The 24015-nt window shown below is 48.6% G+C and overlaps 9 protein-coding genes across 9 annotated transcripts; 7 read left to right on the forward strand and 2 right to left on the reverse strand.

Annotated features, from left to right (window-relative positions):
• The first annotated feature begins 213 nt into the window (after positions 1–213).
• POJ06DRAFT_272196 (uncharacterized protein) lies at positions 214–2986 on the forward strand. Its single transcript, XM_056189554.1, has 4 exons — positions 214–625; positions 695–1568; positions 1618–1712; positions 1769–2986. The coding sequence occupies exons 1-4, from the start codon at positions 446–448 to the stop codon at positions 2669–2671; spliced, it is 2052 nt and encodes a 683-aa protein (XP_056046921.1). The 5' UTR covers positions 214–445; the 3' UTR covers positions 2672–2986.
• Positions 2987–6713, forward strand: POJ06DRAFT_241983 (armadillo-type protein). The gene is made up of 4 exons (XM_056186173.1): positions 2987–3309; positions 3382–3595; positions 3652–6000; positions 6051–6713. The coding sequence occupies exons 1-4, from the start codon at positions 3127–3129 to the stop codon at positions 6485–6487; spliced, it is 3183 nt and encodes a 1060-aa protein (XP_056046922.1). The 5' UTR covers positions 2987–3126; the 3' UTR covers positions 6488–6713.
• Positions 6714–6793: 80 nt separating this feature from the next.
• On the forward strand, positions 6794–8619 carry POJ06DRAFT_241986 (nitrogen permease regulator 2). Its single transcript, XM_056186174.1, has 3 exons — positions 6794–7184; positions 7272–7882; positions 7933–8619. Exons 1-3 carry the CDS (start codon positions 7169–7171, stop codon positions 8506–8508), a joined length of 1203 nt encoding a protein of 400 aa, XP_056046923.1. The 5' UTR covers positions 6794–7168; the 3' UTR covers positions 8509–8619.
• Positions 8620–10721, reverse strand: POJ06DRAFT_241988 (PP-loop family-domain-containing protein). Its single transcript, XM_056186175.1, has 3 exons — positions 10307–10721; positions 9765–10255; positions 8620–9705 (listed from the first exon to the last, which is right to left on the reverse strand). The coding sequence occupies exons 1-3, from the start codon at positions 10431–10433 to the stop codon at positions 8635–8637; spliced, it is 1689 nt and encodes a 562-aa protein (XP_056046924.1). The 5' UTR covers positions 10434–10721; the 3' UTR covers positions 8620–8634.
• A 28-nt stretch (positions 10722–10749) lies between these two features.
• POJ06DRAFT_241989 (uncharacterized protein) lies at positions 10750–11947 on the forward strand. Its single transcript, XM_056186176.1, has one exon. It carries the CDS (start codon positions 10833–10835, stop codon positions 11922–11924), a length of 1092 nt encoding a protein of 363 aa, XP_056046925.1. The 5' UTR covers positions 10750–10832; the 3' UTR covers positions 11925–11947.
• POJ06DRAFT_241990 (Catenin-beta-like protein) lies at positions 11948–14127 on the reverse strand. The gene is made up of 3 exons (XM_056186177.1): positions 14096–14127; positions 13977–14037; positions 11948–13917 (listed from the first exon to the last, which is right to left on the reverse strand). The coding sequence occupies exons 1-3, from the start codon at positions 14120–14122 to the stop codon at positions 11999–12001; spliced, it is 2007 nt and encodes a 668-aa protein (XP_056046926.1). The 5' UTR covers positions 14123–14127; the 3' UTR covers positions 11948–11998.
• Positions 14128–14344: 217 nt separating this feature from the next.
• On the forward strand, positions 14345–15235 carry POJ06DRAFT_1673 (histone-fold-containing protein). The gene is made up of 2 exons (XM_056184711.1): positions 14345–14636; positions 14716–15235. Exons 1-2 carry the CDS (start codon positions 14553–14555, stop codon positions 15025–15027), a joined length of 396 nt encoding a protein of 131 aa, XP_056046927.1. The 5' UTR covers positions 14345–14552; the 3' UTR covers positions 15028–15235.
• Positions 15236–15703: 468 nt separating this feature from the next.
• Positions 15704–21871, forward strand: POJ06DRAFT_241999 (uncharacterized protein). Its single transcript, XM_056186178.1, has 7 exons — positions 15704–15941; positions 16034–16066; positions 16141–16266; positions 16352–16424; positions 16500–16570; positions 16640–21077; positions 21131–21871. The coding sequence occupies exons 1-7, from the start codon at positions 15888–15890 to the stop codon at positions 21574–21576; spliced, it is 5241 nt and encodes a 1746-aa protein (XP_056046928.1). The 5' UTR covers positions 15704–15887; the 3' UTR covers positions 21577–21871.
• Positions 21872–22553: 682 nt separating this feature from the next.
• On the forward strand, positions 22554–23595 carry POJ06DRAFT_1733 (uncharacterized protein). Its single transcript, XM_056184717.1, has one exon. The coding sequence runs from the start codon at positions 22653–22655 to the stop codon at positions 23355–23357; it is 705 nt and encodes a 234-aa protein (XP_056046929.1). The 5' UTR covers positions 22554–22652; the 3' UTR covers positions 23358–23595.
• Positions 23596–24015: the final 420 nt, after the last annotated feature.

Here is a 24015-nt window from a genome sequence, read left to right on the forward strand (position 1 = left end):
GACCGACTGGAATAAAAGCAGTCACTGACCAGCACAAGTAAATCGTTACCCTATCTCAATATATAGGGTTCACGGTTAGGGTACTTTTTCTTAATCTGACACACGTTGGACGCTGAACGGCAGCTGAGTCAACTTTAGCGGAAGATTACATTAGCAACATTTGTTTTTGTTTACTGGTCGCTGGTACGGGTAACTTACGAATTGACATGGTGCTGCCGTTCAAAATACGGGTAGCTTTTCGAAGCCCGCTATTGAGAAGTCGATTTCATTAAGTATATAATATCGTTTACTATTATTTAAACTGCTTTTGCCTACTATAGGACATATCTGGCTTGGTTTGTGAAGACATCGCAACTTGCTGCATCGCGTGTTCTAGGAGCGTAACGCCAATCTATCCGGCAGCGGCTCAAACTATCCGTACTCAACGCTATTGCTCTACAATTATATGTCAACAATACGTCAGCCAACTACTGCTTCACTTAGACGGCAAGCGAATCCGAGCCCTTCTTCCGCCAGCAGTCCATTTCCTCCGCCTGCGAGCCTGGCTTCTCCATCGGGCCCAGCTGTTGAGAATTCTGTTCCACCCATGAGCGACAGCAGGAAGAGACAGAGCCGTCGTGATGAGGTAGGATTGATTCATAACGCTTCGTAATTTGGTGATTGAATTGTGCAGGACTTGTTAACAGAAGTCTAGGCGATTCGCCGGAAGAATGAGAGTGATCTCAACAAGAAAGTAGTAATTTCTGGCAAGAGTCGTCAAGTCAGACGGCCACCCCCCGGAACAGTCCTTTCTCTACGACCTAGCCCCGCTTTGCAGATTAAGCCGAACACGACGGTAGCTGAGGCCGCTCAGCTCATGTCCGCTAAGCGCGAGAATTGTGTGTTAGTTACGGACGACGACGATCGTATCGCAGGTATCTTCACGGCAAAAGATCTGGCTTTCCGGGTAGTTGGTGCGGGAATTGATGCTCGAGATGTTACAATCGAACAGATCATGACAAAGAACCCTCTTTGCGCACGAACAGATACGTCAGCTACGGACGCGTTGGATCTGATGGTTAGAAAAGGATTCAGACATCTACCTGTTATGGACGAAAACCAGGACATATCCGGTGTGCTGGATATTACCAAGTGCTTCCATGAAGCTATGGAGAAGCTCGAACGTGCTTATCAATCATCGAGAAAGTTGTATGACGCTCTTGAAGGCGTACAATCCGAACTTGGTGCGTCGCAGCCGCTCCAGATCATTCAGTACGTCGAAGCTCTGAAAACGAAGATGTCCGGTCCAAGCTTGGAATCGGTTCTAGACGGAAATCCGCCCACATTCGTCAATATTCGAACGTCAGTTAAAGAGGCCGCTCAACTGATGAAAGAGAACCATACCACTGCAGTGCTCGTTACCGATAAAAATGCAATTTCTGGTATCTTCACCAGTAAGGACGTCGTCTTACGCGTCATTGCAGCAGGACTGGATCCGTCTAGGTGCAGCGTTGTCCGGGTTATGACGCCCCATCCTGATTTTGCGCCAAAGGAGATGAGTATCCAGGCTGCCCTACGAAAGATGCATGGTATGTTTATCACGTGAGCAGTAAATTGTGCAGATGGTAATCGGATCAGATGGCCACTATTTGAATCTGCCTGTTATGGGAGATGACTCGGAAATCGTTGGCATGGTGGATGTGCTCAAGTTGACGTATGCCACACTGGAGCAGGTACAAGCATAGTCCCTTATTTATTGCGACGCTTTAGCTCATTGTTTCATTTGTAGATCAATTCCATGCAGACAGCGGATAACGAAGGACCGGCGTGGAACAAGTTTTGGCTATCGTTAGACAATGATACGGATTCCGTCCATTCAGACCACCTGAGTCACCGTGCCACGACGCCATACTCCGATTCAATTCAGCCTCCACCTTCGTCTCCGCCAATTGTCATGCAGTCGGAGTTTCAGTATGGTACAGAACTTGAACCTGGTGATTCTGCATCTCACTTCGCCGACGAAACGGCTGTAACAAACCCATCGCTATCGGGAAGGTCAGTCGAAGAGTCACCGTTCACATTCAAGTTTAAGACGCCATCGGGACGAGTTCATAGGGTTCATTTGCCAGCGTCTGAAGGATTTCTATCTCTTACAGAAGTTATTGCGGCAAAGTTGGGGTCGGAGAATAAGAGCCTCGGTGGCCCAGGCGAGTACGACGACGAAGGCAAGATGGTCAAGCCGGGATTCGCCGTGAGTTATCTCGACGACGAAGGCGATGCTGTACTTGTCACATCTGACTTAGACCTGTTTGAAGCAATCCAACTAGCTCGGCGCGCTAACCTTGACAAGGTCGATATTTTTGTTCACCACCCAGATCAGGCGGTTGTTGTCCCACCTCCTCCATCGACTCTCGCGTCGACAGTTTCTCAGCCTGCGACGCCAGCTAATCGTGCGTCCAAGGAGACTGAGAAAGTCGTCGAAGACACTGAGACTGAGCCTGTTAGTGATGTATCGCCTGCAGCCAAGCCAATCAGTGCCCAGCCCCAGTTCTATAACCCTGCTCCACCTGCGCCTCCTCTGAGGGAAGATGCCATCCCTGGAATTCCTAACGAGTTATTGCTTCCAGGAGCTCTGGTCACCTTAGCGGCTTCCATTTTGACCGTATTTGTGTTAAGCCGTGTTACTAAGTAATGTGCTGCTGCGACAGTTTTGTTGTGTTGGGCGAGGTCTTGGTTATATACGCAAAGTATAACAATGAGTTTTATATTGATTAGGAATTTCCTATGGCATGTTTTGTATTGGACATAATATACTAAGAACTTGAAATCAGAATAATATGAAGAATGAGTTACAAAATTTTCACAGTCTTTGTGAGACAATCACTTTATCATAATTATCGCGAGGTTGGGTATTGGGTGTGGCGGTTGTGTGAAGTATCATACTCGAGTCTGGAACTGAGGCTCAACATTGGGAAGAAAAATCTTCGAACGGGACAATTGGTGTGATCCTCGTAAACAATCGCTGCGGCAATTTACCGTGTAGAGACTCCGCAGAGGGTTGAGATTGGCTACTTACTCGCGGATTTAATATAATATTGCATATCGCTCCTGTTATATATTTATATTTGATTTGAGCTGGTGTCCACGATGTCGAGCCTGCCGGCAGAGGCTACAGCAGCATTGCTTGCTTTGTTGCAGTCACTCACGTCCTCGGACAACAATACGCGGTCGACTGCGGAAAACAGTTTGAATACGGAATGGATTTCGCAGAGATTAGATTACTTGATGTTGGGTTTGGCAGAGCAGATATTGCTGTCTGAGGACCAGACGGTAAGTGGATCAAACGGCTTGTAGGCCATTGCATTCTTCACCAACAGTATTCTGATACCTAAATTCGTCAAGCTGCGTTCCTTCTCTGCAGTCCTTTTTAGACGAATCGCATCGAAACAACCGGACGATAGTGACGTTTTGACGAACAGGCTGATTGACAAGCTTAGCCCGGAAGTCCGGACGAAGATTAAGGAGATTTTGTTGAAAGCACTCGGTAGTGAGCAAGTGAATGACACTCGACATAAGATCTGCGACACGATCTCTGAGTTAACATTTGCAAATTCTGGTATGACACATAACCAAGTCGCATATATTGCGTGTTTTAATATTGTATTGTTGCAGATGGCTGGCCAGAACTACTTGAAGTTTTGTTCCAGGCAACCAAATCGCCTTCTCCAGGTCTACGTGAGGCTGCATTCCGGATAATTGCTGCCTCGCCGACGATTATTAGCAAGCAGCATTTGCAGGCCGTTGCGAATGTGTTTCGTGCGGCCTTTGAAGATCCGTCCGATGACGTGCGAATCGGTGCGATAGTAGCGTACACGGCCCTGTTTGAGACGTTAAACAAGTCGTCATGGCCAACGCTTCAGCCTTTACTACCTGACCTGCTTAATGTTCTTCCTCCTCTAAATATGCCTGAAAGATCGGATCAGCTTACGTCAGCACTATCACCACTTTTAGACCTTGCAGGATTGGCGCCCAAGCTTTTCCGCCCTATGTTCAAGACAGTTGTCGATTTCGGTATTTCTGTCATTAAGAACAAGGAGATGGAGTCGACTACAAGACAGACGGCATTGGAGTTGCTCACTACGTTTGCAGATGAAGCACCGGGTATGTGCAAAAAGGAGCCGACGTATGCAACATCGATGGTTGTTCAGTCTTTGGCTATGATGACTGAAGTGGGCGAGGATGACGATGATGTCGCTACGGCCTGGAGAGAGGACGACGATCTCGATTCCGACGATGCGGACTCTACTCACGTCGCAGCTCGTCAAAGTTTGGACCGATTGGCAGTTAAGCTTGGGGGTGCCATTTTACTTCCTCCATTGTTCCAGTGGCTACCTCAAATGGTCGCGTCAAGTAATTGGCAGGAAAGGCATGCCGCACTTATGGCTATCTCCGCATTTGCAGAAGGTTGTAGAGACGTCATGATCAGCGAATTGTCCAAGGTGTTGGATATGGTTCTGCCTCTCCTCCAAGATCCGCATCCCCGTGTCCAGTGGGCAGCTTGTAACGCTGTCGGTCAGATGAGCACTGATTTTGCCGATGACCTTCAACAACAATTTGGTGATCGTGTTCTACCAGCTTTAATTCAGGTCCTTGAGTCCCCGGAGCCACGAGTACAGGCGCATGGCGCGGCTGCACTGGTCAATTTCTGTGAGGAGGCGGAGAAGGAAACACTTGAGCCATTCCTGGACAACTTGTTATCGCATTTGATGGTTCTCCTCCAAAGCCCGAAGAAGTACGTTCAGGAACAAGTGCTCACGACCATTGCTATTGTCGCCGACGCTGCTGAGACGAAGTTTGCCAAGTATTATGACACTATGATGCCTATTCTCTTCAATGTCCTACAAGCAGATACTGGCAAAGAGTACCGTGTTTTGAAGGCCAAGTGCATTGAGTGTTCGTCGTTGATTGCTCTCGCAGTCGGCAGGGAGAAGTTCAGTGGGCTCTCGCAACAACTAATCCATACGTATGCTGCAATTCAGTCGAGTATAACAGAGCCGGATGACCCCGCAGCGTCCTACCTCATCCAGGCATGGGGCCGCATCTGCCGCGTTCTCGGAAAGGATTTCTTACCCTATCTTGGAGGTGTAATGCCGCCTCTGTTAGATGTCGGAAAGACTAAGCCCGAGCTGCAATTGATTGACGATGCGGCTGATGCCGAAAACTTTGATCAAGAGGGATGGGATCTTGTTCCGGTGCAAGGTAAGCATATCGGCATCCGAACTAGCTTGCTGGAAGACAAATGTACCGCGATCGAGCTTCTCAGTATATACGCGTCTGAGCTGGGAGGTGGATTTGAGCCTTATGTGGCACAGATTTTGAATGATATTGTCTTGCCGTCTCTAAGCTTCTTCTTCCACGACGGAGTTCGAATCGCGGCAGCGCAAGCGATCCCTCATTTGCTCTCTTCGGTCAAAGATTCAGGCCCAGAAAATACAGCAAAGCTGGCTGAATACTGGCGACAGATTGTCACTAAATTGCTCGAGGCATTGACCAGTGAACCATTTGTCGAGCTCTTGACATGCTTCTACACTACTCTGTACCAATCCGTTGAGACCATCGGTATTCATTCTCTAACACAAGAAGATATGGATAAATTCGTGCAATCAATCATCAGTAACATGGGTGACTATCTCGAGCGTGTCAAATCACGATCTGGCCAGGAGGATGAATATGAGGACTACGCTGAGGAGGACAAGGATGAGGACATGCTTATCGACGATGAGCTTGTTGGAGAGGTTAATAAGGCTATTCATTCAGTGTTTAAGGCGCAGAGGACATCATTCCTTCCAAACTTTGAGAAGCTGTTACCGGTACTAACTGAGCTTGTGGCGCGACCAGAGGTCGAATGCCGAGAATTTTCGATTTGCGTGTTTGATGACTTGATTGAGTTCTGTGGTCCCGATGCATGGAGGTATAACGAAGTGTATTTACAGCCTCTTGCTGCAGTCCTTAATGATGAGAGTGAGTTACTCTTCAGGTTGTCTGAATTCGGCGGTACTAATCTGGACTAGGCGCTGCACTACGACAAGCCTCGGCATATGGATTTGGTGTGGCTGCACAGTTTGGCGGTGAAGTATTCTCTTCAACCGTCGCGTCTGTTGTCCCACATCTTTTTGCCACAATCGGAGTTCCTGACGCTCGCAGCGACGAGAATGTGCACGCGACTGAGAACGCTAGCGCGGCGATCGCCAAAATCCTGCGATTCAATGGTTCCCAAGTCGCAAATATCGATACTGTGATTGACGCCTGGATACAGACTCTGCCGATTGTGAACGACGAAGAAGCCGCACCGTATGCTTACTCCTTCTTAGTGGATTTGATTGAGCAGCACCATCCAGCTGTACAGAAGCATATTCCACATATAATTGATAGTGTCAAGAAAGCGTTAGATGCTAAGGCATTGCAGGGCGCAACTGCGGAGCGTGTCATTCGTGCGGTGCAAGGTTAGCTTATTAGTTACCTATACATATAGAGACTAAAAACTAGGATTACTTGTAGTTGTAGATTGATTTCATTCCTTTACCAGTTCTTTGTCTTTCTGCGTCGTTGCTTTCGAGCCTCTTTGTATGATTTCGTTGGTATTGTTTTGCACGGGTCACTAAAATTGGATGTGTAGTGTATGTAGCTTGTAATGTGTGCATGATTAATGGACGATCACTATGCTTATCATACGACGTCAGTTTCGCTGGATCAAGGTTAGGGATAACGGAGACTCGTGTTCAGTCGTCGTTGTTATCGTGTGCCGCCTTCTTCAGACACATCTGGCCGAGCTTCGCAAATCCACATTCCGAGAGTATCGGTAACTACTTAATTGGAATCATTTATTGACAAATATCTCACCAAGTAACGGCTATTCGTACTCTCCGGTCCCTGCTACAGCCAGGAAGCCAAATATTCCAGCTGTGCATGTTTTAGGTTAAACGTTTACGAGTCGTCGCGGTATTGACCACTGTCCAAAGTTACGCGCACGCAGAGCTAATCTTCTATCGCCGTGGTCAGATTGGCTCACGAGATCCTTGACGGTGAAAGACTGAACGAAGCAATTCGAGATAGCTGGCTTGGCCTGCATCCAAGCCTCTTCCAGAGTCTATATAATATATGAGAACTCAGAGCTCCGACTGGCTCGACGATGACTGATTTTGGAGGTACGTGGCATTGATCGCATGATTCAACTTGCCGGGCGTATGATATACCGACAGCGGACATTGGCGCTGATTCGCGGTCTGATCTAGGATTTCCCCAAATCTTGTCATTATTCTATGCTACGTTCCATCCGACAGAGGGAACTAAAGTGCTCTACCAGGTGCCGCCGGGAAGTGTAGTCAAATCGACCGATTCATCAGCATTCAATGTCCCTTTATTCGACTTCGAATCGATCAACAGCTATATCATTCCGAAACCCCAGCTATGTAATAAGTTGTTGACGCTAAGGGTGAATAACTACAGGATAGTTTCTCATCCGGTTCATATCTGGAGCTCTATTTACGCTCGCAATTCGTTCCTTTTCAATTTTTGCTTTGTCTTCCACAAGAACGCGGATGTGTCAGCTTACAACCCGGTAGTGAGGAAACTATCAAAGATGTTTCAGGCTTTGGAAGAACAGAACAAGTTTCTATCGTCGTCACTAGTGAATGAGGGATTGAAGAGCATAGTCGATCAGATATTTGAAGATCTGAACAACTATTGTGAATGTTATATCCCGATTGACGAGGCAAATAGGATAAACATCAAACTTTTTCCGCTACATCGCCCGCCGCCTCATATTAAGGCATTTCACGTGCCAATTAGTACAGTCCAACTGAAAGCAGTAATGGACGTGAACTGGGATCCTACCATGGAGAAGGTACGTGGTGCAGTTATTTTCGGCTATAGGTAGTCTCACCTGTGAAACAGATTGTAGAATTCATAGATGGCATTAACTCGGTCCGCAAGATTGCCGAACTCGCTGATACAGACTATGGTTTGACAAGGAAGTGCATTCAACATCTCATGTACTATGGTTGTGTAATAGTCGTCGATATATTCCAGTTCAGCAATTCTTATGCGTGCACTCCGGATATTTCTGCGCTTGCGGAAGATGAGCATATCGACGAGGAATGCCAAGCCTACGTGGCTTCGCCTGGAGCTAAAAAGCGAAATGGGTGCGATCTTTTGGAATTGTATTGTTCACTGCACAGCGGTCAGACAGTCAGGGACTGGTATCTTGCCAATCGGGAACAACTGCGAGGCATTGATATTAGACGATTCATATCTTTCGGCATCATAAAAGGCATTATATATCGTGTAAATGTATTTCCGGTACTGGAAGATATTAACGCATCAGCCGTTGATCCAACGGATAAACGACTAGTGCGATTAACCAACAAGACAAAGCATTTTGATGATATTTGTACAGATTTGCAGATTTCTCGGGAGCAGGCCTTGCGATCGCTGGAGAAATATGGGGATGTGGTGTTGGTTCTGGCATGACTTGTTCAGGCGTTTTATTACTCGGATTTATGTGGTGTTTTGATTTTGGGCATGCTCTGTATTGTATTGTACATAGGTCACTTCTGTCAATATTATAAGTATATACAATGAAGCTCTGATTCCAAACTAGCGCCTATCCGTAAGAATGTCCTGATTCTTTGGAATAGTTTCACATAACAGTTCGCGGGGACCAATGTAGAACTTGAGGTTGGGCATGGCAATCATTCTGGCCAATTCAGGATCATGCAGTACTGGTAGTGTGGATACTTCTAGACCATGTATTACCCTAGTCTTAGCCAGGAAGGTACGCTCGACAGCGGGCCCGAATTTGCTGATGGTGTTGCGGTCCATGTCGCTGAACGGTCTAATCACTACTGGTTTCGGGGCCGCCCCATCCTTCTTATCCTCCCACCGTAATCGAATCCACATCCGGCCATCCCACAGCTTCCAGTCTGACCAACCCGAAGGCGGCACCATCATAACCACTGCCGGCTGATTAAATGCAGGAATACGCTGTCGAGCAAGTGTCCAGTAATGCTCAACTACTACTTCTTGCTTTTCTTCCTTGGCATTTGGTCGGTTGACTATCAAGCTAAACCGGCTCTTCTTCGCCAATTTATCTGACTGCAATTTGTGGGCGCCAAATGGCGAGGCCGTTAAATTTTCACCGTTATGCTGTGCATTCAAATACGCCGGTCGCACGCGTCGACTTCGAGTGACTGCTTTGGTACTGTGCGTCCATTGTATATTCATAAAAGTGAATGTGGTTTCTGTGCGATTCAATAGCTTAGTTACGACTTCCCTGTAGCGGCGACTAGAGATATCGCTGAGGTCAAGTGGAGTGACCATATTCACCAGCCTCTGTATAAATGATGCAAGAGAGTTGATGTTCATCCCTTCATATGTCTCTGAGCGCATTTTCCACACAACAGTCATTGCAGGCTTTGAAAACCTGATATTACCCTTATCCATTTCTTGCATGAATAGTCGCAAACCGGCACTATCGGCTTGCCGTCTTTTATCGGACAATCTCTCACATAATGGGGCAAGGTTCTGAGGACGTAATGCTAGTGGTAACTTTTCGGGCTGACTAAGAAGGTACCGGACTGCATTGCGCTTGGTGTAAGTTGGATCGTGGTTAGTCATGTCTTCAAACCACGGAAGCTGTGCTCCAAGGCAAGTAGCTATTAATCGGACCTATTCTCGTCAACCTTCATAGTTCGAAACTCTCATTCAATAAATTCGAATTTATTCACCTTCGGCTGCAGTAAAAGAGGTCTCAATATTTTGACATGATGGCCACCGTAGGTCGAATGTCCTTCAGGGATCCAAGACACTCGTCGCATTCCTGCCATTCCCCGGCTCGTACTACCCCTCAGTAACCGCATAATGACCGTCTCAATTTGATCGTCAAGATTATGTGCCAACAGTAAATGCTCAATGCGATGCTTTACGCAAGCCTTTGCCAGCGCACGATATCGTAGTGTGCGTGCCGTGCGCTCTATCACATGCGGTGACTTGTCAGCGTATTTCCAGTCCAGCTCGAGGACTTCATGGCGAATGTGTGCATCCGGATCCCCTAATTGAGTCGTTAAGACATTGGAGATAGACTTGGCCTCGGCAGAACTGTCGTCACGGAGTTTATGGTCCACCGTGAAGGCGAAGATCTTGGTGCCATGTTTCCGGGCAAATGCGGCAGATAGATATGCCAGGCACATTGAATCCACGCCTCCGGACAAGGCAATCCCTGCACAATCTTAGAATAGTCTCATTATTATGCGATATAACGATAACCCACCAAACACCCGCGGAATCTTGAAATCAAAAAGGCGAAGTAGTGATGATGCAAAGTCGGCTTTCCTAATCGACTTTACGTGTTTTGCGGCCGCCATTAACGGCCGCATGGTTACGTCGTAGACCGACATGATTATGCTCGAATTCGCTTGTCTAGTCTATTACAATGAGCATATATCCGGCACTAACATAGAATTGTCGAGCATTGATCCAAAATGTAGTTGCACTTAGCAGCGACTAGCGATCTCTTGGGTATTCATAGCAAGGTAGTCCCGTATGGCACTGTAACGAAATTAGATAATGCAGTCTATTCTGCGTTTCGCGATATTAATGCCTGACTGGTGTTTGATCCGCAAGGGTGCTATATTGCTTCGACACGAAGTGCTGCGGCTCTCGCAATTGAGCCTCACAGATGACTTGCAACCTTAACGAAACCGTTGGAGAAAGGTTGAAATCGCCATTCCCTGTCAGCGCTCAATGTACGATAGGATCTCAATTCACTTCTAATAGAAGAAGGAATATGCAGCAAAATGGTTAACATAGCAGCCCTGCAGACGCTAGTAACAGTCCTAGCTCCTTTTCTATTACCACAGATTATCGGCTTTATTCAACGTTTTCGACAAGGACGTCAAGCTGGCGATGACAACCAGACCCGACCCGTGTCTCTTTCTGGAACATATATGACCATAATTTTTGTATTTTTCTTGGCTGCAATCTGTCATCTTGCCCACGTCGCCGTATTTATGGCAAGAGATCCGCAGAGCTCGTTTAACAACAACATATTTCAAATCACTGGATTACCAATCCTTACTCCCACAGAAACAGTGGCCGCCATTTTAGCACGACTTGGGAGAGATACAGAGTATACGGAGTTTTTACTCACGAAATTGGCGTCACCCAAAGCAAGAGCAATATATGCAGCATTTGGCGATGCCATTGCGGAGTGCTCTTGGTGTTCAATTGCGAACGATAATTCGTACCGGTTGTACGTCCTGCCGACTCTATTATGGCCATTCTTCGCACAGATTGGTATAATTGGAGGTAGCACTTCTGTCGGCAAGAAATTGAATGGTGTCAGAGTCCCTACAACTGTCGTTCTTGTTATCGGAATGGTGTATGTGGTGTGGCGGCTGTTGAAGTTTGATCCGTCAGCGAATATCAACACGAGGGGCCGAGTTATGACGCAGTGGCTTTTGGACGACTTGCTAAAACAAAGGGATGAGATATTGGCCACTTTTGATATTGTGCTCGCGGGAATTACATGGCTTGTAGGGACAAATCGATGGGTGCTGGACGATGGCGCTGCCACATTCGTGTCAGAGCATGAGACTATTACTCGTAATTTCCTTCAGCTGGAACGGAGATTGGACGAAGTCCTACAGAAGGAACGAAGTGCGGGTTTGGTGAGAGGAACCATTATTAATGACGACCACTTGCGTAGTCACCAGTCAAGGTTCTGGGAGGACAGAGCCAATGAGGAGAAGAAGCTGCTCGAGAATGAAGCTGTTAAGGCAGCTTTGAATGAGGCCCGGCAAGTTGATGGATATGATAGATTGAAAGACGAAGCCGGAAGGTATTCAGAAGCAATAATTGGAGTTAGTAAAATTAAAGTCAAGGTGTAATTTTTTGTGTATAGAGATCTTAGAGACTCGTCCAAATGTGATAGATATTTTACACTAATATTACATGATAAATATTACAAAAATTCGATAAGCACAGCCAACATGTCTGCCAGATCGGTTGCTTCCTGCCGTTGCTCTCGTTCTTCCTCCGACTCACTGCCGATATCACCCTCCGCGGTAGTCGGCGTTTTCGGCAAAATGTCTCGCCGATAGCCTTCCAGCGTCTTCTTAATATCATCTAAGCTAGATTTCGTCTCTGCAAGCTTCTTCACAATATTGCTCTTAATACCCAAATCACCTTCATCATCCTCTGCGACAAGCCACGTGACGATAGTATCAATAAGCTGCAATCTAAACAAACCGTTTTCTAGTCGCTGGATATACCATTCTGCGTCTCGTGCTTCCAATTCAGCTTCCCAATCTTCGAGATCCTCATTTCGTTGTGGTCTTGTCTTCATAAACGCCGCACGCTCCGCACCATTAACGATGTCTAAACGGTCTATTCGTTCGATTGTAAAATCGCGGAACAACAATAATCGATCTAGCTTCTCAAAGTTCTTCTCGACGAATCGAGCGAGTAGCTTAACTTTCTGGGGCGATGAATCAGGCAAATTTCGGAACAGGGATGCTACGATTCCGAGAATAGCATCCAGCGAGACATGTGAAGTACTGTTCTTGTCGCGAGTAGCCGATCGGTAATTCTTTGCATCTGCAAACCGTGACGACACGAACAGTTTGAAAACGAGCGGAAGACCATCATTATTCACAAAGTCTGTGGCTAGTTGCGACGACGATCCAGATGAAAGTGCATAATCTAGGACTTTAACGGCGCGCACTTTGCCGCGCTTACCTCCACTCTTGACGAATAGAAGAAGCAAATCAATACCTTCGTATTCGAGAAGTTTGTCCTTTCCAGCGGGATCTTGAACTACTATAGCCAAAGAATCGAAGACATTTTCAAACATTTCCATTTCTTCGGGCTCTTCTACTGGCGGATCGAAATGACGATAACCAGCCAAGATCCGGAGCAATACGTCGACGCCCGAGAGCTCACCAACGTCTTTGTTATTATATTCTTGTTGACAAAAATGAATACGAGATAGCCTGGACTTTTGCAGAATAATTGATAGCACCTCTGCAGCGTATTGCTTATTCTGAGAGACTGGCTTTTCCTTCACGAGAAGGCGTTGCAGAAGCCACGGCAATAGGCCGGTATCCCCACTTTGTCGCTTACTGCTGTTGTCGATGAATAGAACGTCCGCCGTCTCCTGGTAAACTGTAAAGTTCTCAATCACATTAAGTATCTGGAACACACCCGCCCTTTCAGGTTCTTCGTCCTGGTCTTCTTCCGGCTCCTTCTCCTCACTTGCACGCACACGCCTGCTGTCGTCGAGCCGAGTAATGTTCGTGATCAATGTATCCAGAAGACCAGCATCAATCGCGCCGCTTAGCAAAGCTTTCAAATCAACATCTTCTGCTTGTGTATCTTCATCCGTGAGTTCCTCGAGCACCTGCACAGCATCGATCACTATATCTGAATTCTCATGCGCAAACAAGTCTCCAAAGATCTTCATTCCATCATGCTCCACGAACGACGGATACAGCTTCGAATGTTCGGTTAGAACTGACAAGGACTTGATTGCTCTATCTAATTCCTCTTCCGACTCTAAAAACTTCTGCGGCTTGTCATAGAACTTCGCGCGGAGCTGGGCGTTACGATGCATTAATCGATTGAGCTTAGCGATCTGCCGACGAACCCATCCGTCATCGTACTTTTCGTCTTCCACTTGATCCTCGTAATTATCAACATAGTCCAAAACCTCCCGTTGCTCGTCAGTTAGACCACCGCCGAAAAACCGCCCTCCTTCGTCGTCTTGTAGAGGTTCATCTAGTAGTAAATCTGGCGAAGCATCGCCGCCGTCAAGATCATTGCGACCATGGGGCGAACCTGTACCACTTGGTTCGTCGTCTAAACCACCCTTATATCTTTTGACTTTGGTACCGTATTAGCAAGCCTAGTCTCTGTTAAAGGCGTGCCAAGTAGTATCTTACCCAGATTCGAGAGGTCATCGAGGCGTCGCTTCTTTGTGGCCGAACCCTCAGATTTCTGCGACTATGACAGTTAGGTACGCTACTGCAAAACGAATAACCATCATTCGTATGACACATACGTTGAAGATTGAATTTATATCCGTCATTGCCAATGCTGCTTGCTGGTAGGCTTCTCTCGTGGATGCTCGACCGCAATTGATAATACCCTTACCCCTCGTAGTCTGACCCAGGTCTTCGACCCGGCAGATTGCTGAATCGAATGCGTAAGGTCAGAGGGTTTTGTTGACGTCTGGAAGAATTTCATGGGTTGGCGCCGCACAAAGTTAGGCATCGGATCTCGGCGATGTCAAAACATTGGGTCTGGTACCGTCCAATACAAGAGCACAAAGTTATAAATATGCCCGGCCAGGGACAACCTCAGCAACAATAAATTGCTGCGGCGAGGATCAGCCATCCTATACGACCATCATTACTAGACGTCGACTACTTGGTGTCCTGTTTTCAGGACTATAATAGCACTCAAGTATTGATTTACTAGATTAAGTTTTTGCTTTGTGAATTTAGAATTGAGACGGTATGAATGCGGGTGATGAATATAGCCCTCAGACGGCCAAGCAGCCACAGCAGCCGTTGCCTATTATAAAGACGCGGTTCCCGGTGGTACGTGACTTTTGTTGATGAGGGAAAAAGAGGATTACGTGGCGGTAATTTATGGTCTTTGCTAACGAAGCGTATTAAGGCACGAATAAAGAAGATCATGCAAGCAGATGATGATATCGGAAAGGTCGCCCAAGCAACACCATTAGTGGTAGCCAAAGCACTTGAACTATTTATGATTTCTCTTGTACAAGAATCTTGTAATCAGGCCCGCATGCGTAATGCAAAGCGTGTATCTCCAGCACATTTGAAGCAAGCAGTGTTAAGCACTGAGCAATTTGATTTTCTAGCTGAGACGGTTGGAAAGTATCCAGACCCAGTTGCTCTGTCAGGTGACAAGCCGGAACCGGGAACTGGACCAGGGCGAGGACGAAGGAGAAAGGTTGTCGAGTAGAACTGCTGGTGCTGGATGGAGGACTGGGGATGTCGGGGGCGGCCTGTATTATAGTGGTGGCGCTATTGGAATTAATGGTTTTCGGTGGACAATGTATGACTAGAAACTGGGAATATGTCAAATGTAAATGTGGATGACTTCCTATATGCTGGGTATGATACTCTCGTTACTGTAAGATATGTATGTAAAAGAGACAATGGAATCTTGCACTCAATAGGCAGGCTCTCGTTGTAATTGGAAAACCATCTAAATGCGACCCAACTTACTAGATGAGTAACCGCCAATATTGGACAAGGAACAGACTCACCCAAAGAATGGCATTGCTGGTAAGTAGCCTGGTGCCATTAGACTAGTTCGGGATCTGTCTTAGTTCGATTTCCTAGAACGTGGTATGCAAGCAATCAGTAGTGAATTGCTACATAAAAGCTGAAAGCCCGTCACCAACTAGTAGTAGGTACCGACGAGTCCAGACAAGTAATATTGTGTAAACACATAGCTCTTGATAACGATGCAGATGCGGCATTCCGTGAGCCGGGACACTTTGGAGAACAAGGAACCCTAACCGGGGACCCTCATTGTGTGGCGGGTGCCATGTGTAATTGTAGGAATATGCGTATAGTTAGTACCGGTCACGCATTTTAGGTTCCACAGCGATCTGAATTTCCTCCGCAGCTCTCCCTCTCTCACCACCTCATCTCCGATCTCGATTTTGATCCCGCCTCGACACAAACCTTTCGCTCATTACTGAATTTTGTTGTTTTTGGTATTATAGACAGAGGTTTCGGCGAGAAAGAGATAGGCGGCTCCAAAGAGCTGGGTAAAACTACACTCGAAGGTTTATTCCTATTGCTGCTATCAACATGAGTGGCGTATTGTTTCCGTACTCTTCGGCTCCGCTGAAGACGGTCAAGGAGGTGTGTATTTGATGGAGATTGAATTATGATGCTAAAATAAGCGATATTTTGATTGGTTGGATGTGAATAAGTGCTAACAATGATTACTGCAGATCCAGTTTGGAATTCTCTCGCCTGAGGAGATCGTAAGCGCCACCCGATATCATCACGACGTTTTGGACAACAACGTTTGACTGGGCATGCTAATATTGTGATACAGAAAGCGATGAGCGTTGCAAAAATCGAATATCCGGAAACAATGGATGAAACTCGTCAGCGTCCTCGTGTTGGTGGTCTTAATGACTCTCGCCTAGGGTCTATTGATAGGAACTTCAAGTGCGAGACTGTACGTTATTTCGGGCAGCAATCACATCAGCAATTTTGACTAAGCAGAAGGGAACATTTGAAGCTTACAAGATTATGATTTATAGTGCGGCGAGGGCATGTCTGAGTGCTGCGGTCACTTCGGCCACATAGAACTTGCGAAGCCGGTTTTTCACATTGGTTAGCTTAACCCGGAGCATGATTGTGGAAACAAGGAAGCGAAATGTTGTGGCTAACGTTAATATTGCCATGCAGGATTTATCGGGAAGATCAAGAAGATATGTGAGGCTGTTTGCTTTCATTGCGGGAAGCTAAAGCTTGACGAAGTGAGTATTCACAATTTACTTGTTGCCTAATTTTGAAGACTATGGAATTTACCATGTTGCAAATTTTAGAGCAACCCAGCATTCGCCCAAGCCATCAAGATTCGAGATTCGAAGCGCCGATTCCAGGCCGTCTGGGCACTTTGCAAGGGCAAGATGATGTGCGAAACCGATGCTCCGAATGACGAAGACGAGGACTTCGGCGAGAAGAAACCTAAGAAGTTCGCGCACGGCGGCTGTGGTAACGCTCAACCTACAATTCGACGCGATGGATTGAAATTGTGGGGTGTTTGGAAGAAGGACAAGAACGAGGAGTTGGACCAACCCGAACGTCGCCATCTTAAGCCTCAGGAGATTCTCAACGTCTTCAAGCATATATCGGACCAAGATTTGGAGAGATTAGGTTTGAATACCGACTATGCACGACCTGAGTGGCTTATAATCACTGTGCTGCCCGTCCCTCCGCCTCCTGTACGTCCCAGCATTGCAATCACTGAAGCAGCCCGAGGAGAGGATGACTTGACGTACAAGCTTGCCGATATCTTGAAGGCAAATGCGAATGTCAGGCGATGTGATCAAGAGGGGGCGCCAGCTCATGTTCTCAATGAGTTTGAGTCTCTCTTGCAGTTCCATGTGGCTACTTATATGGACAACGATATCGCTGGCCAGCCGCAGGCTCTTCAGAAGTCGGGCCGTCCTGTTAAGTCGATTCGTGCTCGTCTAAAAGGTAAAGAAGGGCGTCTTCGTGGCAACTTAATGGGAAAACGTGTCGACTTCTCCGCTCGAACGGTTATCAGTGGAGATCCCAACTTGGCTCTGGATCAGGTTGGTGTCCCACGCAGCATCGCGAAGACATTGACTTATCCGGAGATCGTTACGCCATATAACATCCACAAGTTGACGCAGCTTGTAAGGAATGGCCCCAATGAACATCCCGGCGCCAAGTACGTTATCCGAGATACTGGCGAGCGTATTGATTTACGTTATCACAAACGTGCTGGTGAAATTACCCTTCAGTACGGCTGGCGTGTTGAGCGGCACATAGTCGACGATGACCCAGTACTGTTTAACCGGCAACCTTCGTTGCACAAGATGTCTATGATGGCTCACAGAGTGAAAGTTATGCCATACTCGACGTTTCGTCTGAACTTGTCCGTTACTTCGCCTTACAATGCCGACTTCGATGGTGATGAGATGAATCTTCACGTACCGCAGTCTGAAGAAACTCGAGCTGAGCTGACTCAGATTTGCGCTGTCCCTCTCCAGATTGTGTCACCTCAGTCGAACAAGCCTGTTATGGGTATCGTGCAGGACACGCTTTGCGGTATTCGCAAGCTTACCAAGCGTGATAATTTCTTGAGTTTCGACCAAGTCATGAACGTACTCTATTGGGTGCCAAATTGGGATGGCGTTATTCCTCAGCCGGCGATCCAGAAACCGAAGCCGCTCTGGAGCGGAAAACAGATGCTCAGTATGGTTATTCCGAAGGGTATCAACTTGCAGCGTTTTGATGACAAGAATACGTTGCTCAGTGTCCGTGACAACGGTATGATGATCGAGAATGGTGAGATCATGTACGGTATCGTCGACAAGAAGACGGTTGGCGCCACAAGTGGTGGTTTGATTCACACTATCATGCGGGAGAAGGGACCCATCCCTGCGCGCGACTTTATTGGTGGCACGCAAACGGTTGTCAACTACTGGTTGCTACACAATGGTTTCTCAATTGGTATTGGCGACACGATTGCAGATGCAAAGACTATGCGCAATATCACGAACACGATCGCGCAGGCCAAACGCGAGGTGCAACAGATTATTTTGGACGCTCAGGCCAACAGGCTACCCCCAGAGCCTGGTATGACTCTCCGTGAATCGTTTGAGCAGAAAGTCAGTAAGGTCCTCAATACTGCTCGTGACACAGCTGGTCGATCTGCGGAGACCAGTTTGACAGAGGCGAACAACGTCAAACAGATGGTCGTCGCTGGATCGAAGGGCTCGTTCATCAACATTTCGCAGATGTCAGCTTGTGTTGGGCAACAGATGGTCGAAGGGAAACGCGTTCCATTCGGTTTCTCATACCGTACGTTGCCCCATTTCACCAAGGACGATTATAGCCCTGAGTCTCGCGGTTTCATTGAGAACTCGTACCTGCGTGGTTTAACTCCCCAGGAGTTCTTCTTCCACGCTATGGCTGGTCGTGAAGGTATTATTGATACTGCAGTCAAGACAGCCGAGACTGGTTACATTCAGCGGCGTCTGGTCAAGGCGCTCGAGGATGTCAGCGTCAAGTACGATGGAACGGTCCGGAACTCGCTCGGTGATGTCCTCCAGTTTGTATATGGCGAAGACGGTCTCGATGCCACATATGTAGAGAAGCAGAGCATTGACTCAATGTCGGGATCGAACGACAGGTTCGAGCAGCGTTACAAGATTGACCTTATGGACACCATGTGGTCGCTCAAGCCGTCATTGTTGGAGTGCGGTAATGATATCATTGGTGATGTCGAAATCCAGCAGGTATTGGATGAGGAGTATGAGCAATTATGGAAAGACCGCAATTTCCTTCGGGAATTTGTGTTTAAGAACGGCGAAGACGCCTGGCCATTGCCGGTCAATATCCAGAGGATTATTCGCAATTCGCAGCAGATTTTCCATCTTGACAGACAAAAGGCAAGCGATTTGACACCGGGTGAAGTCGTGGAGAAGGTCCGGGAGCTGTGCAACAAGCTCATTGTTGTCCGTGGCAAGGACACTGTTGTGCAGGAAATCCAAGATAACGCGACGGCTTTGATCCAGTGTCTTGTCCGGTCACGTTTGGCTAGCAAGCGGGTGTTTGAGGAGTATCGCTTGAACCGGGTTGCATTTGATTGGGTTGTGGGTCAGATTGAAGCGCAGTTTGCCAGGGCGGTTGTTGCTGCCGGTGAGATGGTTGGTGTGATTGCAGCGCAGTCGATTGGTGAGCCGGCCACGCAGATGACGTTGAACACGTTCCACTACGCTGGTGTCTCGTCCAAGAACGTAACTCTTGGTGTGCCACGTCTGAAGGAAATTCTCAATGTGGCTAAGAATATCAAGACGCCTAGTTTGAGCATCTACCTGCTGCCGGAGTATGCGGCGTCGATGGACAAGGCCAAGACGGTTCAGAGCGCAATCGAGCATACGACTCTGAGAACGGTTACTGCTGCGACGGAGATTTACTACGATCCTGATCCACACACGACCGTGATCGAGGACGACTTGGACACTGTCGAGGCGTACTTCTCTATTCCCGACGAGCAGGTTGAGGCTAGCATTCACAGGCAGTCTCCATGGCTCTTGCGTTTCGAGCTTGACAGGGCAAAGATGCTTGATCGTCAGCTCACCATGAGCCAAGTCGCGGAGAAGATTACGGAGGATTTCAAGGACGACCTGTTTGTGATCTGGTCTGAAGACAATTCTGAGAAGCTGATTATTCGGTGCCGAGTCATGCGAGACCCGAAAGGGTTGGAGGAGGAAGTTGACGCGGAGGAGGATGCGATTCTCAAGCGAATCGAGGCGCATATGCTGTCGTCTATCTCGCTTCGTGGTGTCGAGAGTATTTCGCGAGTGTTTATGTTACAGTACGAGCCTAATCTGCCAAATGCCAACGGCGAGTACCAGAAGCAAAAGGAATGGGTGCTCGAGACCGATGGTGTCAACCTGGCGGAGGTCATGGCGGTTGATGGCGTCGACTACACGCGGACGTACACGAACTCGTTCGTCGAGGTGCTGTCGGTGCTGGGTATCGAGGCCACGCGTGCGGCGTTGTACCGAGAGATCTTGAACGTTATTGCGTTTGACGGTTCGTACGTCAACTACCGACACTTGGCATTGCTGGTTGATGTTATGACGTCGCGGGGCCACTTGATGGCAATCACGCGCCATGGTATCAATCGTGCGGACACGGGCGCTCTGATGCGTTGCTCGTTTGAGGAGACGGTCGAGATTCTGCTGGAGGCGGCAGCTGCGGCAGAGTTGGATGATTGTCGGGGCGTGTCGGAGAATATTATGTTGGGGCAGCTTGCACCGCTGGGGACAGGCGATTTCGATCTTGTGCTTGACGAGAAGATGTTTGCTAGCTTGCCGGTTGACTACAGTCGGGCAGGCACGGTAAACATTGGTGGGGCAAACGGTGTAGCAGAAGGTGCGGCTACGCCGTACGAAGGGCGGTCGCCGGCATACGCAGACGGCGGGTACTTGGGATCGCCAGATCCGATGGCTTCGTTCTCGCCTGTCGTGAGCTCTGGTGGTATTGACGACCGTGGCGGGCTGACTGAGTACGGCGGCGGATTTGGCGCTAGCCCGTACGGCGCAGGCGCCCAGTCGCCAGGATACAGTCCAAGCTCGCCGTTCTCGTCGTTTGGTGGCGCGTCTCCGATGTCGTTCGGCACGAGCCCGACGTCGCCCGGTTACTCGCCGGCGTCGCCTGCGTACAGTCCGTCGTCGCCGGGCATGGCGGTCAGTCCAAGCTTTGCGGCGTCGCCGAGATTCTGTAAGTTTTAAATGCGAGGTTAGTTGAGACGGTGTTTCTGACCGCAATAATAGCGCCATCGAGCCCGGCATATAGTCCAACGTCGCCGCGGTACAGTCCGACGTCGCCAGGATATTCACCAACGTCTCCAACGTACAGTCCGACGTCGCCGAGCTACTCGCCCACGTCGCCCACGTACAGCCCCACGTCACCGAGTTATTCGCCAACATCACCGACGTACTCGCCCACGTCTCCCACGTATAGCCCCACGTCGCCCACATATAGCCCTACGTCTCCTTCGTTCTCGCCGACTTCGCCAACGTATAGTCCGACGTCACCAAGCTTCTCACCAACGTCTCCGACTTATAGCCCTACGTCGCCTCAGTTCTCGCCAACGTCTCCGACGTACAGTCCGACATCGCCCTCATTCTCGCCGACGTCTCCGGCATATAGCCCGACGTCGCCATCATTCTCGCCGTCATCTCCGCGGTACTCGCCTACGTCGCCGAAGCAGAAATGAGGAGGTGGTGGGGGTGGTTTTTCTTTTAAAAAAAATGTTGTTATGTATACGATATTTTTTTTGCATTTAGTAGTAGTTCAGAGCAGGAACCACTCGTTTTCAAAGTGTGCGCGATTCGTTTTTGTATAGTTTATTATTAGATTTGGGTCGAAAGTGTGGTGTGTAAAATGCAGTTGTTGTAATGAAAGCAATAACATGGAACATGCAAGTTGGGTTCAGTCTAGGTGAACAGTAATCAGATGCGTAATGAGACGGGTGCGGGACTAATACATGATTGTAGGCTGTCTGTAAGCGACTTATACGTCGACTGCTGTCGACTCATTTCGGGGCGGCTGGCATTACTTAGAAGGCGCTAGCACGAAATCTAAAAACACAAGGGCAGAAGAAGGCCATCGCGCGGCTGAAACACTCGCAATAGTTTTGCGACCGGTGCCCCTTGCAGCCTGCATTGGTTCGGCAGGTCTATTTTTAAGACTTCGTGTCGCTGCAGGCTGCATAACAATAACAGGCCACTAAGATGCCGGTAATGGTGTTGATGGAGGTCGAGGTGGTGGTGCTGGCCGGTGGCTGGACTCAGTTATGGGGACGCCATAATAATCAAGGACCGACACAACTGTCAACGAGCCAGATTGAAGTTTATCGGCGACAACTTGGCAGGAAATGTAGCCAGAACGACCACGAACGCGAGGGACATGAAATAACTAGTAGCTGGTCGCGATAACGGCACGGTGAGGAAGACGGCGGCGGTCTTAGAAGCGATGGGCCCGCGGATATATATTCGACCCGACTGTAGATGGGCGGCGAGAAAATAGGCTATCGCGAACCGCAGCCACCATTGCACTCTATCCCGCAGACAGTGGCGAAGAGAGTTTAACTTAGCTCTGTTGTAGTCGAAAGACGTCATCGGCAGTTTGTATGCGATAAAAGAAGGCTCGGCTAACCTTAGACCGCCGGACAGCCGTATACAAGGCCGCTAAGCCAATTAAGCTTGCCTGCCGACCACTCCACCTTCCAGCTATATAGTCTCTTGTTCGGTCTGGCGCGGTTACTGACCTCGAGTTGCCCCGCACATCAGAATGTCCGGTGAGTCGCCGTCGAAGCAGCACCAGCAGCAGGAAGTGACGGGACAAGAACTCAGCCAGCCCGTCTCGACCTCGTCCTCGGCTGCATCGTCGCCGTCGTCGGTGTCTGCACTGTCTTTGCCGTCGCTCGTGAGGTCCCAGTCCGTACCGGTACCATTGCCGGCTCCGGCACAATTGGTGGAGAACGTCCAGAGTCCAATGGCATTGCATGCCATCATGAGTGCTCCAGTGTCTTACGCGCCGCCCTCCACGCCGCCACAGTACTTTGCCAGTGTGCGTGTCCAGCAGCAGCAGCAGCAGCAGCAGCAGCAGTTGCCGTCGCTGACAAGCGAGTATGCCGAGTATAGGTACGAGTCCGCGGCGAGGAGTGTTAACGAGCCTGGATTCACGAGACGACCGTCACTGCCTCCGCTGTCCCAGTTTGTCGACAGCCAGAATCTTCACCAGTTTCCGACCTCACATCCGTACCGCCTGCCCATGCAACGTCGAGTTCCAAGCGACCCTCCGCCGCCGCCGCTGCCGCGGCCAGCGCCGTCGTCGTCCGCTTCGTCGACATCGAGAGAGCCAGGACAGCAGCTGGCGCGGTCTACGAGTGTGGGTGGAGCAACGCGGCCGAAGTCTCATGTCATTGCCGCATGTTCGAATTGCAAGAAGGCTCATCTGGCCTGTGATGGTATGTCGGCTTTTGTTTTCTCTTGAATTTTTTTTGTTTGTGTTTCGGCGCTTCGCGTTCTATTATTACATTGGGTCTGTTTGCTCAAAGGCTGCTGCTTGAATATCAATATCACTATCGTGTTACCTATACCGTCTTCTTTACTTTTCTTACCCATTCTCCGAAGACGTGCCGGAGGGGCGCATGGTTTGTAGATTTGTTTAGGGCTTGCGATAAGTTTCATGTTTAGGCAAGTTTCGCGAAGCGGACAGAACTGTCGAGATTAAACTTTGAAATCAATCTACCAGCTTTCGTTACCCTGCCGGAAGTATGCATGTACTTTTCACCCCGGATCGACCGCAACAGTTAAGTGTGTTATATTGTCCGACTGTGGCCAGAACAAGAGACGAAAACGGCCCGTTTGGCGACTAACTCGCGGGCAGCTTGAAAGGCCCAAAATGCCCCCCTCGACATCACGGCATAACCGCCGTGGCGCCGTGGGATCTGTGCACAATAAGCTGCCGGCAAAGCCCGGCAGCGGCGGCATAACACGTCGTGTCGTGTCGTGTCGTGTCGTATCGTGTCGACACCGAGCCAAGTAGATCGGATAAGTCGATTGATGGTCCCCGGCCCAGGCTAACTTTAAAGATAAATCTCTATTTTTATCCCAAATGTCCCGCCTTTTTCCTGTTCCGGCAGTCATTA

The sequence above is a fragment of the Lipomyces tetrasporus genome, assembly GCF_029532465.1.
Source record: "Lipomyces tetrasporus strain NRRL Y-64009 chromosome Unknown POJ06scaffold_1, whole genome shotgun sequence".
NCBI classification, from domain to species: Eukaryota; Fungi; Ascomycota; class Lipomycetes; order Lipomycetales; family Lipomycetaceae; genus Lipomyces; species Lipomyces tetrasporus.